This window comes from Papaver somniferum, chromosome 5 (genome assembly GCF_003573695.1).
Source record: "Papaver somniferum cultivar HN1 chromosome 5, ASM357369v1, whole genome shotgun sequence".
In the NCBI taxonomy this organism is placed as follows: domain Eukaryota; kingdom Viridiplantae; phylum Streptophyta; class Magnoliopsida; order Ranunculales; family Papaveraceae; genus Papaver; species Papaver somniferum.
Window position 1 is genome coordinate 93,058,903 of NC_039362.1, and position 14,933 is coordinate 93,073,835.

A 14,933-nucleotide genomic window follows, 5' to 3' on the forward strand; every position below is an offset into this window, starting at 1 on the left:
AAAAAAATTCAAAATTTTTCAAAAGCCTCGGTTCTCCCGCACTTTCCAAGTCAAAGTAGCCAATCTCTTAATATCAGCATATCAAATATTCGTTCCGAATTCTCAGGATCCAGAATCAGTCATTCTCCCTGCTCTGAAATCTTTAAATATCCCTAGTATTTTGTGAGTAGGGAGTTCATATTTCTGGTTTCTAAGTGGAAAACTTTAGAATCAGGTAATTTTCTATTTCAATTACGGTTTTAATTGTAAGGTTGGTGGCAATTATTTAGGTTTGTTTGATTAGTTTTCTCTGTTGATGTTATATCTTTTAGATGGGTATAAGATGTTAGCCATTTTCTCTGTTCAAGTTCTTTATTTATTTATTATGAGAAATCCCCCAACTGTTTGTAAAACTGCCTCACTGATGTTGTAAAGGTCTGTCATACCGTTGATTTTCCAGTTTCTTACTATCAATTTAGTTTGTGAAATACAACATTATTTTTAATAATTTTTGGCAGATAATTGAAGTCATGGGATTGAAAAGGAAGAAGCAACATGAGGGAAGCAGCAACATGGTTAGGGGAGAAGATAGGATCAGCGGATTACCTAGTCCCATCCTCCACCACATCCTATCGTTCCTTCCATTCAAGAACATCGTACGTACCTGTGTTTTAGCTAAACGTTGGAGGTTTGTATGGATTTCTGTTCCCAATCTTGTTATTGGTCATTGGCGTTCTCCTACTAACACTACCAGAGGTCCCAGAACCAACATTTCGAAGGAGACTGATCGTTTCATGAATTTTATGGATAGATTGTTTGAGTCTCGTGATATGTCTAATATAGGGAAATTCTCGCTCTCTTGCGATAAACACTGTGATGAAGATAGGGTTCATTCATGGCTAACTGCTGTCGCAAGGCGTGATGTTGAAGAGCTCAGTTTATTATCTGAGGATGAAAGAGATTCCTATATGATTCCTTCACTTCTTTTTACTTGTGAAACATTGACTTTGTTGAAGATACATATGCCGATTTCTCTCAATATTCCTACCAATGTGCACCTTCCAAAACTCAAGGTCCTTCGACTTATAAATATTGTATTTACGGATGGTCCTTCGATTGAGAAACTATGTTCTAACTGCCTAATCCTGGGAGAATTGGAAATAAACAACTGCATTATTGAAGATATTACAGAGTTAAGTATCTCATCTCATACATTGAAGCGTATGTTCATCGATGCTCCTTGTTGAGATTATTAGTCCCACATTGTCTGGGCAATCTAAGATCATGTGGTTTATAATCCTTAGGGCCTCTCTACTCATTGCCAATTGGTTTTGAGTTGGATGCCCGTATTCTAAACATGGTATCAGAGCAGGTTATTTGCGACGAGTGTTTGACCGCGCCTTTACTCCGCGTCACCCGATTTAATTGTTCCACGTGTTAGACCCAACGAGGCTACACGTGAGGGGGCGTGTTGAAATTATTAGTCCCACATTGCCTGGGCAATCTAAGATCCTGTATTCTAACACTCCGATCTGCATGGCTTTTCCTTCGCTAATGAATGCAAATATTTCACTTTCTGATATTAATGATTGGATTAATGAGGATGAAAACATTGCAATAAACCTTCTAGAACATCTTTTCAATGTGAAGCATCTGGTAGCGGGCTCTTGCTTTCTTGGGGTATGCTTCTCACTTAGTAGTTTACTACTTGGTTTATTTTAAGACGATAAAGTGTCATCATTGTTTACATGCTTTTATGGTTTATTGAACACATGACAACTGAAATTTCCTTTTTTGTGCCTTGCAATTAGGCTCTATCCCGTGTGGATGACGATATATTCTATGACTTACGTTTGTTTCACAATTTAACATGCTTGGAGGTGGTTTGGAGTTCTCCTGATTTGGTTGGTAGTGCTTTAATGAGATTGCTTCAAATCTCGCCTAAACTAGAAACTCTCGTGTTTTCTCATGTAAGTCACCGATCTCTCGAAATGTGTTGTTTATTTAGTGATGAAATGTAAAAAGAGAGAAAGGAAATCAGTTTTCTGCTTTTCGTCCCTTCAGTTGTTTATCTTACGTGGCTTATCAATCATACTTTCTGTTTAACTCAAGGCATTGATGCACGTCTATGTGGCGAGGATAACGGGTGGAAACTAACTACAGTGCCCGAGTGTTTGTTGTCGCATCTCAGGGTGCTTGAATTCCGTCAATTTTCTGGAGATCAAAGAGAGCTTGGGGCGGTAAAATTATTTTCTGAAAATGCAAGAGTTCTTCAAAAGTTAATCATATCTCCTTCTTCAGCTTTATCCAGAGATCTGAGTAGCAAATCGCAAGTTAAAGAGCAGTTACAAATGCTTCCAAGGGCCTCCACAAATTGCAAGTTGACTTTCAAGGAAGAGACAGGATAGCTAGGTATGTACCTGATGTTGAAAATATTTGTCCTCTCTGTAATCAAACCACTGAAACTGCTCAGCATATACTTCTCGACTGTCAGATTGCTAGAAAAATTTTGTTTGCCCTAGATTCTGGTTTGAATGATTTAATTCTCTCTGATGGATAGCTAGTTGGTACAATCTTAGATTTCCTAACAAGATGGAACGGGAAAGATACGTCACTATTGCAGGGTTTACTCTATGGCACATCTGGAAGATAAGATGTGTAATCATTTTTGACACGGTTCAGATGTATATGGACACTCTGATTAGTCAGATTGGTATGCTGTGAACAATACAGGTAGAGCTGATGGTCAGGTCTAGTAGCTGTATAAAAGAGAGTTGTACAGCCATGGTTATGGCCTGAGAGGGATTACCTGAAAGTCAATGATGATGCATCTTTCTTAAAGGATAATATAATACTGTGGGATCTGGACTAATCATGTTCTCTGATGCAGGTAATTGCTGTAGAGTAAAATGCATTCCATCAGTAGCCCAGGATGAGGAGCAAACTGAGGCGTATGCTGCATTAGAAGCAATCAAATGGCCAAGGAAGTGGGAGTAGGAGAAGTGCATCTGGAGGGAGACTTCTTAACGTAGTAAACGCAATCAAAGGTAGCTTAGGTAGTTTCAAATGGACAAATAATGAGATGGTGTGTTCAGTGACTGTAAACTGTTGCTTGCTTGTTTTAGTTCTTGGAAATGTACTCATGAGCGAGATTACGGAGAAACTGGATGTAGTTTCATTCTAAGATCAATATATTTTCCTTTCCTATTAAAATAAAAAAATAAAAATGTGTAATGGGTTGTATATGTATTCAGTGGCAGGAAGAAGAAGATCTGTATGACACTCTTCTTCTTTTTCTAGGATGATTTTCTTCTTATGGCATGTCTGCATCAGCAAAGGCCCATGAAAATTGCACGCTTTACATTGAATGTTGAACTAATGTTATTATTTGTTCCCTTCAGGGGATGGAAAGTTGCCATGGTCCAGGTTGTGAAGGGGAAACATGGAACCCTGGGGAACCTCTGTTGCTTGGAATCCTGGGGAACCTTCCAATGATACTATGTTCTTTTGATCTACTAGTAGAAACTCCGCCCACCTACAAAAATTACAAGTTCAGGCTATCAACTCGGTTCTTTTTGCTTGGAGGAAGGGAGGATGGTGTACCTTTCTCATGTTCTCCGCTAATAAAGGAAGGTTATAACTGCTGAATTTTGCAACAAAACTTTCATCCAGCAGTATGTCTGTTATCTTTAAGTTATTTGAGAATACGCCAGGCACAATTCCAACATGGAGAAATTGGATACCCTTTGCTATGCCAACTACAGATGCTATCCGTTGTGCCCAGGTAAGTTTTTGCTCCGCAAATCCCTCTGCTAAATGAAGTTAAGGTAAGAAATGATGAGGACGAAAAACTCAAGAAAGTGTCTAGTTGTAGAGATTGGTCTTCACCCAGAATCTACTGTGAACTTGCTGTCAGACGGTATAGTTGGGACTGAATAGGACGCACTCCATCTAGCTTTCAGACAAGTAGCATAGATGTTTTCATATTACTAAGTAATGCAAGAGAGATAAATAAGAAAACTGCAAAGGTATGCTGGGACAGATCTTTTTACCTGATATATGACTTCGGAGTGTCCCGTTCGGCACGTATTCAAAGACTAGAAATATTCTGCTCACACTTGAATCGTCCAGGTAACACTCAAAACAATGTCCAAGACCAAGAGAACTGACCAAATGGTGATGTCTGAGTTTCGAAATCAGTTCAACATGATGCATAAAGTTCTGAGTGCTGTGCCTTCCTTCAACTTTCAGGCATCTAATGGCCACACATGAGCAGATATAAAATACCAATTCCTTGGAGACGAATATTGGGAAGGAGTTCACAATCCTGAAGGATTGTTGGGAAGGATTTGTTGCGGAGACGACTTCGAGAAATGCGAAGGGGTTCTTTTCCCTTCTTTATAAGGACTCTCTAAATCTAGGTTCAGGGTTTGGGGTAAAACACTTAATGGACGGACTTGTAAAAGGATATATATTGTGCAAGACACTTGTGTCATTAGAATAGATGTCTTTTATCGGGTGATTAGCCAATACTTGGTCCTGTTGAACTTCTACTTGTTCTGTTTTTTATTTTCTTTTTTCCAAGAGAGAGTACAGAATAGACATTTAAACGACTGTTTTAGTCAAACTAATCTATTTAGCTTCATCCTCGATGTAACAACGTGACCAACGTTATATTAATATAAAATTTTAAGCAACCACCACATGTAGCTGGAAATAGAAGAACTTGACAAAAACAAGTTTTCTCATTTTTTGATCATTTATTTCTGGATTGATTGGACATTTTCATCATCCAGTCTACACAGAGATGGAGAGTTCTACAAGATACCCACTCTTGACGGATAGTAATGGTGACCAGGATGATCCAAGCATAAGATTGAAGATCTCTAATGATCAGTATGAACAACCAGTTCAAGGCAGAAAGGGAGGATGGAAATCAGCTATTTATATCATCGGTAAGTTCAGCTACCCCCATCTTTCCGATCATTGATCAAATTCCAACTATGTAATGTTTTACTTCAGGCTTTAGAAATTCATCTGAAGTACATATAATTGTGTGGCATGAGTTAGGTGTTGAAGTTGCAGAGAGATTTGCATTTGCTGGAACATCGGGAAACCTCATTACTTACCTCACTGATATACTGGGTGAGTCTACAGCAAGAGCTTCCCAGAACGTCAACGTTTGGTCAGGTGTAGCGACTCTGCTTCCGTTGTTAGGAGCTATCATTGCTGATTCTTACTTAGGCCGGTTTAACACAATTATCATCTCTTCTTTCATTTATGTCATGGTGGGTTATATTTCATTTCAGTTGATTATACATACACATTTTAAGACGTTTGCTTGAGATTCTGATTTGGGGTTTCTCTGAATGTAGGGACTAGTTATGTTAACGCTTTCCGTATCCACTTTGATTCCACTAAAATCTCAATATTGGGTGTTCTTTGTCTCGCTCTATTTTGTTGCAATAGGAGAGGGTGGACATAAACCATGTGTTCAGACATTTGGTGCAGAACAATTTGATGAACGTATTCTAGAGGAAAAGAAAGAAAAAAGTTCATTTTTCAATTGGTGGTACTTTGGACTATGTAGTGGAACTATGGTTGGTATGTTAGTCGTATTTTACATTCAAGAAAACGTAGGATGGATGATCGGTTTTGGTCTTCCTGCACTTGCAATGGTAGTTGCACTGGTTATTTTTTTATTAGGTTCAGGATTCTATCGTAGTCATGTTCCTAAAGGAAGTCCATTAGTTCGAATTATACAAGTGTTCGTTGCAGCTTACCGTAAACGTCATTTATGTGTCTCAAAGGATGGGGTTCCATTGTATGAGGAAGAAAACCGAGATGATCCTGGTTTAGCATCCAAGGGATGGATCCTCGCTCCCACTAATCAACTCAAGTAAGTGCATTCCTACACTCTAGTGTTTCAATCAATGATCATTGATCACCCCTCCAATGGTGGAGGGTGGAACACCGCATACCCTCTCCAGACTTCTTCTCCCCATATGTCCGGGAGGGGAATAAGTGGTGTGTGCCTGCGCGCAACTGACATGCGCATGAGTCGTACTATTTCTAATATGCTCAGTGGCTTCTTGTGAGCCTGGATGTGCATCGTTGGGCTAGCAAGGCATAGCTTGTTATTTGGTGTATATACATACTGGTGTAGTGATTAGCTGCATGAAGGCCGAGGCCTGAATACGAGCGCATGCGCGTGAGAGAATCTAGCTAGTTGGTGATTCTCTGTCTGAAAATCCTTCAGGTGTTTGGACAAAGCTGCAATCAAGGACAAAATGGATACATCGAGCCACATGAAAAATGATTGGAGGCTTTGCTCTGTTACCCAAGTAGAAGAAGTGAAGCTCCTACTACGTTTAATCCCCATTTGGTTGAGTTGCTTGTCTTTCGCCATAGTTCAGGCACAAGGAGGTACATTTTTCACTAAGCAAGGAAGTTCAATGGACAGAACGCTTGTTCACGACTTCCGCATACCTTCAGCTTCTCTTCAAGTAATAATCGGTTTGACAATAATCCCGACAGTCGTGATTCACGATAGAATTCTAGTTCCAATAGCAAGAAACTGGACAGGAATCCAATCTGGAATAACAATGCTTCAAAGAACTGGGATCGGAATATTTTTTGCAGCACTTTCAATGGGGGTAGCGGCGACAGTAGAGGCGAGACGAGTTCAAGTTGCTATGCAATATGGTTTAATCGACCAACCCAATATAACAGTTCCTATGAGTGTTTGTTGGTTACTGCCTCAATATGTGATAGCAGGAGTCGCAGACGTATTTACTATTGTTGGCTTACAGGAATTCTTTTATGATCAAATGCCTGATGAGATGAAAAGTATAGGAGCTGCAGTTTACTGAGTATTATGGGTGTCGGGAGTTTTTTAAGCAGCCTTATCATCTCAGTTGTAAAATTTGCGAGTTCAGAAAATGGAGATGAATGGTTGGGGGACAATCTTAATAGGGCTCACCTTGATTATTATTACTGGTTATTAGCAGGATTATGTACTTTGGGGCTTGGTGTTCATATAGCTGTTTCTAGGTGTTACTCGTACAAGAAAACTGTTGCAGATTCACTCACAAACTAAGTATTGACAGCATTATAATTCCTACAATTTATGACTTACTAGTACACTTTTATGGAAACATGGGTCTTAATGTACTCAAACTGAACCGCTGTTCAGTGTTCACCCTTATTTTTTAACTGGCATCTTCGTCCGCTACGTGCTTCCATTGCTTATAGGCTTTTTCTCATTCCATTGCTTATAGGCTTTCTCAGCTTATAGGCTTTTTCTCATTCCATTGCTTACAGGCTTTCTCAAAAAGATCTAAGAAACATCACAATAATAAACACAACATTTTATGTAGGAGCGGCAAAGTGACTTGGTTTTTACATCTCTACCAGAAGTAAAGACTTATTGTATGATATTAGCATACAATACTAACAGCAGTCGTAAAAGCTGCAGTCTTAATAGTTGCTTCTGACGTTGTAAGCAAACCGCTTTAGATTTCCTCTACAATTAATAGAGAAAGCGCATTAACACCCCACAACAGCTCTTTTGAAATGACCAAATTAATTATCTTTTGTGAACAGAACAGAAAAACTGTGCTAAAGCATTTGGTGTCAAAACTTCAAACAATACTAACTAGAAATATTGATAAATTACTAAAAACATTCCTTAATAATAAGCAAAATGATGGCTCTTAAGTACTGATGTTGCTGCTGACACTTAAAGCATCCATGGTCACAATCAAAACATAGCTCAACTGCTCAAGCAATGGGATAGGAATTTAAGCATCGGTAGTGGGGTATTCAAAGACAACATCTTTTCCAGAAAGCTTCCTGTAAACTCCGGAGAAAGTCTCTAGCTTGTATTCAGTGTTGTTCCTTTCCTTAGGATCCAAGAAGATCTGCAAATAAGTGCAAAAGACAGAATCATGTCAGGATGCACAGATTTGAAACTAGGTGTTTTCATGGTTTTTAAATTTTGACAATTTGCAAACCCAGCATCACTACTCCTATCTACCTAACATAGAGACAAGCTTTCAGAAAAACTTGTGCCTCCTCTCTAGCCTAGCATAAAAGAAAAGTACATTATATTCAAGTGACATTAGAAGTTGTTACCTTGATAATTTTGGATCCATCTAGCCTGTACTTAATGCGCTTTCCAACAATCTCAGCAGGGTACACAACATCCTCAAGCATGGCATCGTGCACAGCAGTAAGAGTACGGCTGCGAGGACGTTGGACTGCAGCGCCCTTCTTTGGGGGTCTCACTATTCTTCGGGTGGCAATCATGATCACATCCTACAAAAAATAGTAATACAGAATCAGATGAGTGAAAGTGTGATTTCAAAACTGCGGACTGCCACAGAAAACTGTGTCAATCAATCAGCGAAGACTTATTAACATAAATGAAAATGATGCAACCTGGCAGTGCATAAGAAATAAGACATTGATGGAGAGATAAACATTTAGAAAAAAGCAGGTCCATATTTGTAAAACTCAACACTTAACCTACGTGGCAGCGACCATTGTTGAAATATTAAGACAAAATACAAACAGCAAACATATCCAATACGGCAGACACAAGTAGAATATTCAAGTTCATACTGTGCAAAACATTTCCAAGGATGTAGCTAAACTAAGATAGGATACCTAACCCTAAAGAAGATACAAGGAGAGTATTCAGGTTAAGACATATACAACATTTCTAAGAATGTAGCTGGACTAAGATAGTGTAGTATATATACCTTGCCACTGAACTTCTTCTCGAGCTCTCGTACAAGCCTCACATGAATCTTTCGGAAACCTTTGCGGAGTCTGTAAGGAACATGGATGACAACGGCCTTTCGGTTTCCAGAAACATCAACTTGACTGCAAATGGACATTAAGATTAAGAAAATTAAGACCAATGAAGACTAGTAACCAGGGTGAACTCGTAGAGAATGTTTGTTTCCTTACACTGCTGAGTTAATGTAAAGGTCCTTCAAATCACTTTTGAGTTCATTGTTTGTGTTTTCCAAGTCAAAGAATGACTGCAAAAGAAAGAGGGATCAGTTTAAGTCGTTCAAGAAACTCCAGGCTAAGAAAATTCCATTACGAACTGATGAAGAACAGATACAAACCTGAGCAACTGTCTCCTCAAACTCAGTGGGCTCAGCACCCTTATCTTTTGAGATTTTCCTCCTAGCGGTAAACATCTTGATTGGTCTGGATATATCAATTTAACATTAGAAAAGCTAATGAAAAATATATATATTTCTGATATTTTTAATAGACTGTAAGCATATACAGCTATCATGCATTTTCAAGAATGTAAACATTGAACATTCATATTAATCCAATCATACATCATGTAGCCACACAACATTCCAGTATTGCAAAGAAGCATGTTAAACATCAACAACTCGAAAAATAATGACGGCACCAATGGTATAAATTTATACTTATTATATGCTGAAGGCTGAATACAAACACATTGAGATACACATTCATAAACACCCTTACTTATATTAGTTACTAGCAACAAACCCTAATTATTACTTTACAATTCTTCTGATTCCAGCTGTTACAGTTAATCCATAGAGAGTTGTGCTACAGGAAGAAAAAAATGCTATAACCCTATTCTCAAAGACCAGATACAACAGAAAGGACCTTGAATGTATCTTCAAAACCACATCTGAGACTGAAAATTCTGAATACAACCGTAAACCTTACATATCATCTAGATTACATCTGACCCCAAACAGTAAACTGTTTCTTTCAACAGCTCAAACAGTAGATACAACCAAGTACTACTAGGTTGGATCCATTGATAAACTATAAAATGACGAATGCTCGTAACTAGAATACCCTAAAATAGAGAGCGGAGTAACCATTAGAAAACATAAAATCATTTACAAACAAAACCCTAACTAAGATAACGATTTCTGAGAAAATCAAATATTGTTAATGAATCTAAGAACTGCGATTCAGAAAGAGATAGAAAGGTGAAGAGAGACTTACGAGAATCTGTGGTGCGAGCGAAGATCGAAGATCAATCCGCTCTGCGATTTACTGGAGGCTTTTGTTTTGAAGAAAAAAAACTCAAAGAAGTGATAGAGGCTGGGAAATTAGGGTTTAATAGTAGCTAACCCTAACAAGGTGTGATTCAGATTTAACAAAGATCGCTTGTGAATCTTAACCGTTTATTGCCTGGCGGGCGTTTGTCTGGGTATTGGGCTTTACCCGTTTCTGTAAACAGAAAGGAGTGATAGTGTTTCAAGATGTCCAGGACGCCAGCTTTTGCACCAAATTGGATTTTGTCCAGGCATAGCAAGGTCTTAAAAACACCTGTTTTTTTTCTGAAAAAACCCGCCGTTAAAGTGGTCACACCCATATACCGTGACCGTGAGGGTCCCCTAACCCGTACCTATATAACGCTGATAAATAGGAAATAACGACAGTTTTATAGGACCGTTTTTCTGTTTCCACACACGATATAACTGTTTTACGTTTTATCCTTCTAAATAACATTTTAACGCGAGTTTTTTAGACAATTTTTCCCGTTTTCATGTCAGTTATAACCGTTCTTTTATAAAAAAGAATTTAAAATATTTTTTTACAATTCTTTATTTTTTAAATTAAAGAATAAAAAATTATAATAAAAACTTTGAAAATAAATGAATAAAATAAAAATATATAAAAAAACGTTGTAACAACGTTATTAGACCCGTTAAGCACGTTATAACCGTTAGATAGGAATTTTAGATCATAATTTTTTTTATTTTCTATTTAACCGTTATAACGCCCGTTATTTTAAAATAACGTATAAAAACGTGTTTTTTCCTAAATAACATGATTTTTGTCCGAAATGTGTTCACACCCGTCAAAACGCGTTATAACGGTCACACCTAGTGGCCGTGACCCGAGCCGTGACCCGTTTTTCAAACCTTGAGGCATAGTGATTAGGCACGGTGATTAGCATTTACCCGTATGGCGGTAAGCAGCGGATGGATTTGGTACCACATGCGTTTTCATTTATTTATGTTGATACTATTTTCTTTCCGGGAAAAAATAACAAAAACTCTAAAATTCTAACCGCTGCTCTGCTCAAATCGGCTCTTCTGCCGATCTGAGCAGCCAAACCCTCTTTTGAATCCACTTTTTTTTTATCTTCTTTCAAACCTTAAGTTCTAATTAGTTTTTGTCTTTTGATTTTGATTTTTTTTTCGGGTGCATCCTAATAATTCTTGTGGTCTTTTTGAATTTGTTGAAACCGTGGAATATATTCGAGTCAGTCATGTAATTGCTCCTGATCTTAAATCAGAGACTTATGATGAATACATATGAGTACAAAAATCATGTAAGATGTTCAAGGTAATTTTTCCAGAATATTAGGCTTAATTCCTTGAAAAATAAGGATACATGTATCATTCTAAATATACCACGCAATACATATGATTTGGAAGAGGAACTTTCTGAATCGGCGAATTAGTGCTCTGCGAATCGGCGACGGACTCGGCGAAATTTTTCTTCTCGATTCTCGTTTATAGGGTATCTGATTATTAACTCAGGTGATTTTCTTACAGATTAATTGATGATAGGTGTTTAATAAGATGTTAAGCAATTATTACAAGTTTATTTGAATCTTTTTGTGTTGTTCGTTTGAAGAAATAAGGGTTTTGAAAGATGGAAGTTCCTCAAGTAGATCTTGCAACTCTTGTTGAAGAAAGTCCATCGATCGATCTCATTAATGTCTCTGAAGATAGGTATGATGTATGGAAATTTTCATTAATAGGTAGACTTGACTTTTTGAGATTGAAATTTGCTGATGCAGTACTAAGTTTGAAGAATCAATAGAAGTGAAAGGGTCAATGTAAAATGATTTCTCTGGGAAAGGGTTTTTTCACTATCAAATTGGATAATATGGAAGATAAAATGCTAATTAAATCAGGACAATGGGAAGTACTTGATCAAGTTTTAAGGGTGAGGAATTGGATGTCTAATTTTAGGCCAGAAAATCAAAGAACATCGAAAGCTCTGGTATGGGTCCATTATCCTGGTCTTAGTATGGAATACTGGGATGAGAAAACTCTCTTCACCATTAGCAGTGCTATTGGAACTCCAGTGAAGGTTGATGAAGTGACTTTAAACTATGAAAATGGTCTATATGCAAGAGTGTTGGTAGAAATTGATTTTGCAACAAAAATTCCTCATAAACTTTGGATTAAGAACAGATATGGAGGGTTTATGCAAAGTGTTCTTCTTACTAATCTTCCAAAATTTTGTCCACACTACAAAATAATTGGACATACACGGCCAGAATGCAGGGCAAATAAGAATTTAAATCAAGAAGCTGAGGAAAGTCAAAAAGTTGGTAGAACCAATATGGGCAACACATCAAAAACAACAGAGGATTCACCAAAACCAAAGATAGGAGCAACACTAGTCCAAAACATGGAACCTTTTGATATCTGTGAACCACAAGTTACACAAATCAATATTCTTAAAGTTCCAGTTCAGAGTTTAACAGTCACTGTGCCAATTAATTCAGGAAGATTTGAATCTTTGCAAAATGTTGATGAGGGTGAGGAGAGTATGATTGAGATGTTAAGTCCAACAAAAGTTCTACAAATTGTAGAAGATAATTCTCTAGACACAAGTGTGGTGAAGTATATCAATGGCAAGAATGGATCAGTTTCTGAGGAAAGTGTTCCTACTACCTCTTGGTCCAAAGTTATTCAAAAACCTGCAGTACCAACTCCTTCGGAGACTCTAAAAAAAATACTGAATTAAAGGTAAATACTCAACAAAATCCTATGAAGTATAATTTTAGGAAAAATCAAGGAAAAGGAGGCACTACAGGCCTCCATCCTAAACCATGAAAGTAATATACTGGAATTTAAGGGGCCTTAAAAGACCTAGGCTCAAGAAAAACTTTGGTCTTTAGTAAATCAGTTTAACCCTTCATTAGTATGGGTAGTAGAACCTATTTTTTTTTTGTACTTCTTCTTTTTGTAATAAGCTGAATCTGCCTGGTATGCAAAGCATGGTGATTCACAACTCAGTTGCTAATAAAAAAGGGAACATCTGGTTATTTTGGAATAAGACATTACCAACACCAACAGTAGTGTCTATGTCCAGTCAGATGATCACTGTAAGTGTGGGGGATTCTTTAATTTCTGGTGTTCATGCACATGTGGGGTTAATTCAAAGAAGATTTTTATGGTCAGAGATGGAAGTGATTAGTGAGTTGAAGAAGCCATGGTTAATTCTTTGGGATTTCAATGCAATTACTTGTGTGGAAGAGAAAATTAGTGGAAAAGCTCCAAATAGAAGATCTATGTTATATTTCAATACTTGTATTGATGTTTGTGGTTTAATTCAAGCTCCTAAAACAGGTCAACAGTTCTCTTGGTCAAATTATCAATATGGTAGTAAAAGAATCTTATATGGTTTGGATAGAGCAATGTTTAATCAATTATGGTCGCAGCATAATGAAGATTGGGGTTTCAAGGTGGGCTTAAGAATTGCTTCAGATTATGCACCTATTTTGGGAGGTAGTGCAAATATTCCAAAGCCAAGAAATGCTCCTTTTAAATTTCAAAAAATGTGGTTATCACATCATGATTTCATGGAAGTGGTTCAAAAGTTGGTCTGAGCATATAGAGGGAGATCCAGCATTTGTGTTTCAATCAAAACTAAAAAGACTTAAAAACATTCTTAAGTTATGGAACTGGGAGGTTTTTGGGGATGTAAATCTGCAAATTAAAGAAGCAGAAGTCAAATTTCAAAGAGCAATGGAAGAATCTGATAATTATCCTCTTGATGAAGAGAAATTGAAGAAGTTGGTGGAAGCACAGAATGATTTTAATACAAAGGAGGTTCAAAAAAGTGCAATGTTAAGGCAGAAAGCTAGAGTTAGATGGATTAAAAAAGGAGATTCTAACACAAATTTCTTTCATACATCTATCAAGATCAAGCAAGCTCAAAACTGTATAAGTGAAGTAGAAGATGAAGCTGGAAATATTACTTCAGACCAAAAAAAGATAGCAGATATCTTAGTAAAGCACTTTGAGGAAAAATTTAAAATCTAAGGAAGTGGAAGTAGATGATGCATTATTAAAAGTAATACCAAAGAAAATAACTGAAGAAGATCAACAAATGTTGGATGCTATTCCTAGCAGTGATGAGATAAAGAGTATTATATTTAGCATTGATCCAGATAGCTCTCCAGGGCCAGATGGATTCTCTGGTTGTTTTTATAGAGCATGCTGGCAGATCATAAATGAAGATGTAGTTCAAGCAATACAATATTGTTGGCAAAGGCAGTTTATTCCAAAAGGTCTTAACTCAAGTTTTCTAGTTCTACTTCCAAAGGTACAGGGTGCTAAGAATCCAAATCAATTTAGGACAATTGGACTGAGTAATGTCAGCTTCAAGATTATCACAAAGATACTTACAGTAAGGATGAGCAATCTAATGGAAAAGTTGGTTTCTCCTCAACAAGTAGCTTACATAAAAGGAAGATGCATTCAAGAACAAGTACTTCTTGCATCTGAAATGGTCAATGAGATGAAAAAGAAAAGGAGGGGAGGTAATGTTAGGATTAAACTTGACATCTCACAAGCTTATGATTCTGTCAGCTGGGGATTCCTTTTTCAAGTACTTCAAAGATATGGTTTTTCTGCAAGTTGGTGTGATTGGTTGCACAAGATCTTTAAATCTGCAAGAATTTCATTGTTAATAAATGGAGGTCCATGTGGTTTCTTTCCAGTGAGTAGAGGGTTAAGGCAAGGAGACCCACTTTATCCAATTTTATTTGTGCTAATGGAAGAAGTTCTAAGTAAGAAAATTACTCAATTGGTGAAGGAGGGTAAGATCAATCCAATGGTCATAAGAGGAGGCATTGCACCAACTCATATGTTTTTTGCAGATGATATTTTTATGTTTTACAA

General features: G+C 37.3%; 5 protein-coding genes and 1 pseudogene across 5 annotated transcripts; 4 read left to right on the forward strand and 2 right to left on the reverse strand.

The window, feature by feature from the left end:
* Positions 1-509: 509 nt before the first annotated feature.
* On the forward strand, positions 510-2,387 carry LOC113279311 (putative F-box protein At1g58310). Its single transcript, XM_026528008.1, has 2 exons — positions 510-1,200; positions 2,092-2,387. The coding sequence occupies exons 1-2, from the start codon at positions 510-512 to the stop codon at positions 2,385-2,387; spliced, it is 987 nt and encodes a 328-aa protein (XP_026383793.1).
* A 989-nt stretch (positions 2,388-3,376) lies between these two features.
* On the reverse strand, positions 3,377-4,194 carry LOC113279312 (probable inactive leucine-rich repeat receptor-like protein kinase At3g03770). The gene is made up of 3 exons (XM_026528009.1): positions 4,032-4,194; positions 3,583-3,788; positions 3,377-3,514 (listed from the first exon to the last, which is right to left on the reverse strand). Exons 1-3 carry the CDS (start codon positions 4,192-4,194, stop codon positions 3,377-3,379), a joined length of 507 nt encoding a protein of 168 aa, XP_026383794.1.
* Positions 4,195-4,762: 568 nt separating this feature from the next.
* On the forward strand, positions 4,763-7,082 carry LOC113282237 (annotated as a pseudogene).
* Positions 7,083-7,547: 465 nt separating this feature from the next.
* LOC113282238 (40S ribosomal protein S7) lies at positions 7,548-10,156 on the reverse strand. Its single transcript, XM_026531216.1, has 6 exons — positions 10,000-10,156; positions 9,120-9,204; positions 8,956-9,029; positions 8,745-8,868; positions 8,116-8,298; positions 7,548-7,901 (listed from the first exon to the last, which is right to left on the reverse strand). The coding sequence occupies exons 2-6, from the start codon at positions 9,192-9,194 to the stop codon at positions 7,782-7,784; spliced, it is 576 nt and encodes a 191-aa protein (XP_026387001.1). The 5' UTR covers positions 9,195-9,204; positions 10,000-10,156; the 3' UTR covers positions 7,548-7,781.
* Positions 10,157-11,856: 1,700 nt separating this feature from the next.
* On the forward strand, positions 11,857-12,771 carry LOC113279313. The gene has a single exon (XM_026528010.1). It carries the CDS (start codon positions 11,857-11,859, stop codon positions 12,769-12,771), a length of 915 nt encoding a protein of 304 aa, XP_026383795.1.
* A 439-nt stretch (positions 12,772-13,210) lies between these two features.
* Positions 13,211-14,072, forward strand: LOC113279314. Its single transcript, XM_026528011.1, has 2 exons — positions 13,211-13,535; positions 13,645-14,072. The coding sequence occupies exons 1-2, from the start codon at positions 13,211-13,213 to the stop codon at positions 14,070-14,072; spliced, it is 753 nt and encodes a 250-aa protein (XP_026383796.1).
* The last annotated feature ends 861 nt before the right edge of the window (positions 14,073-14,933 follow it).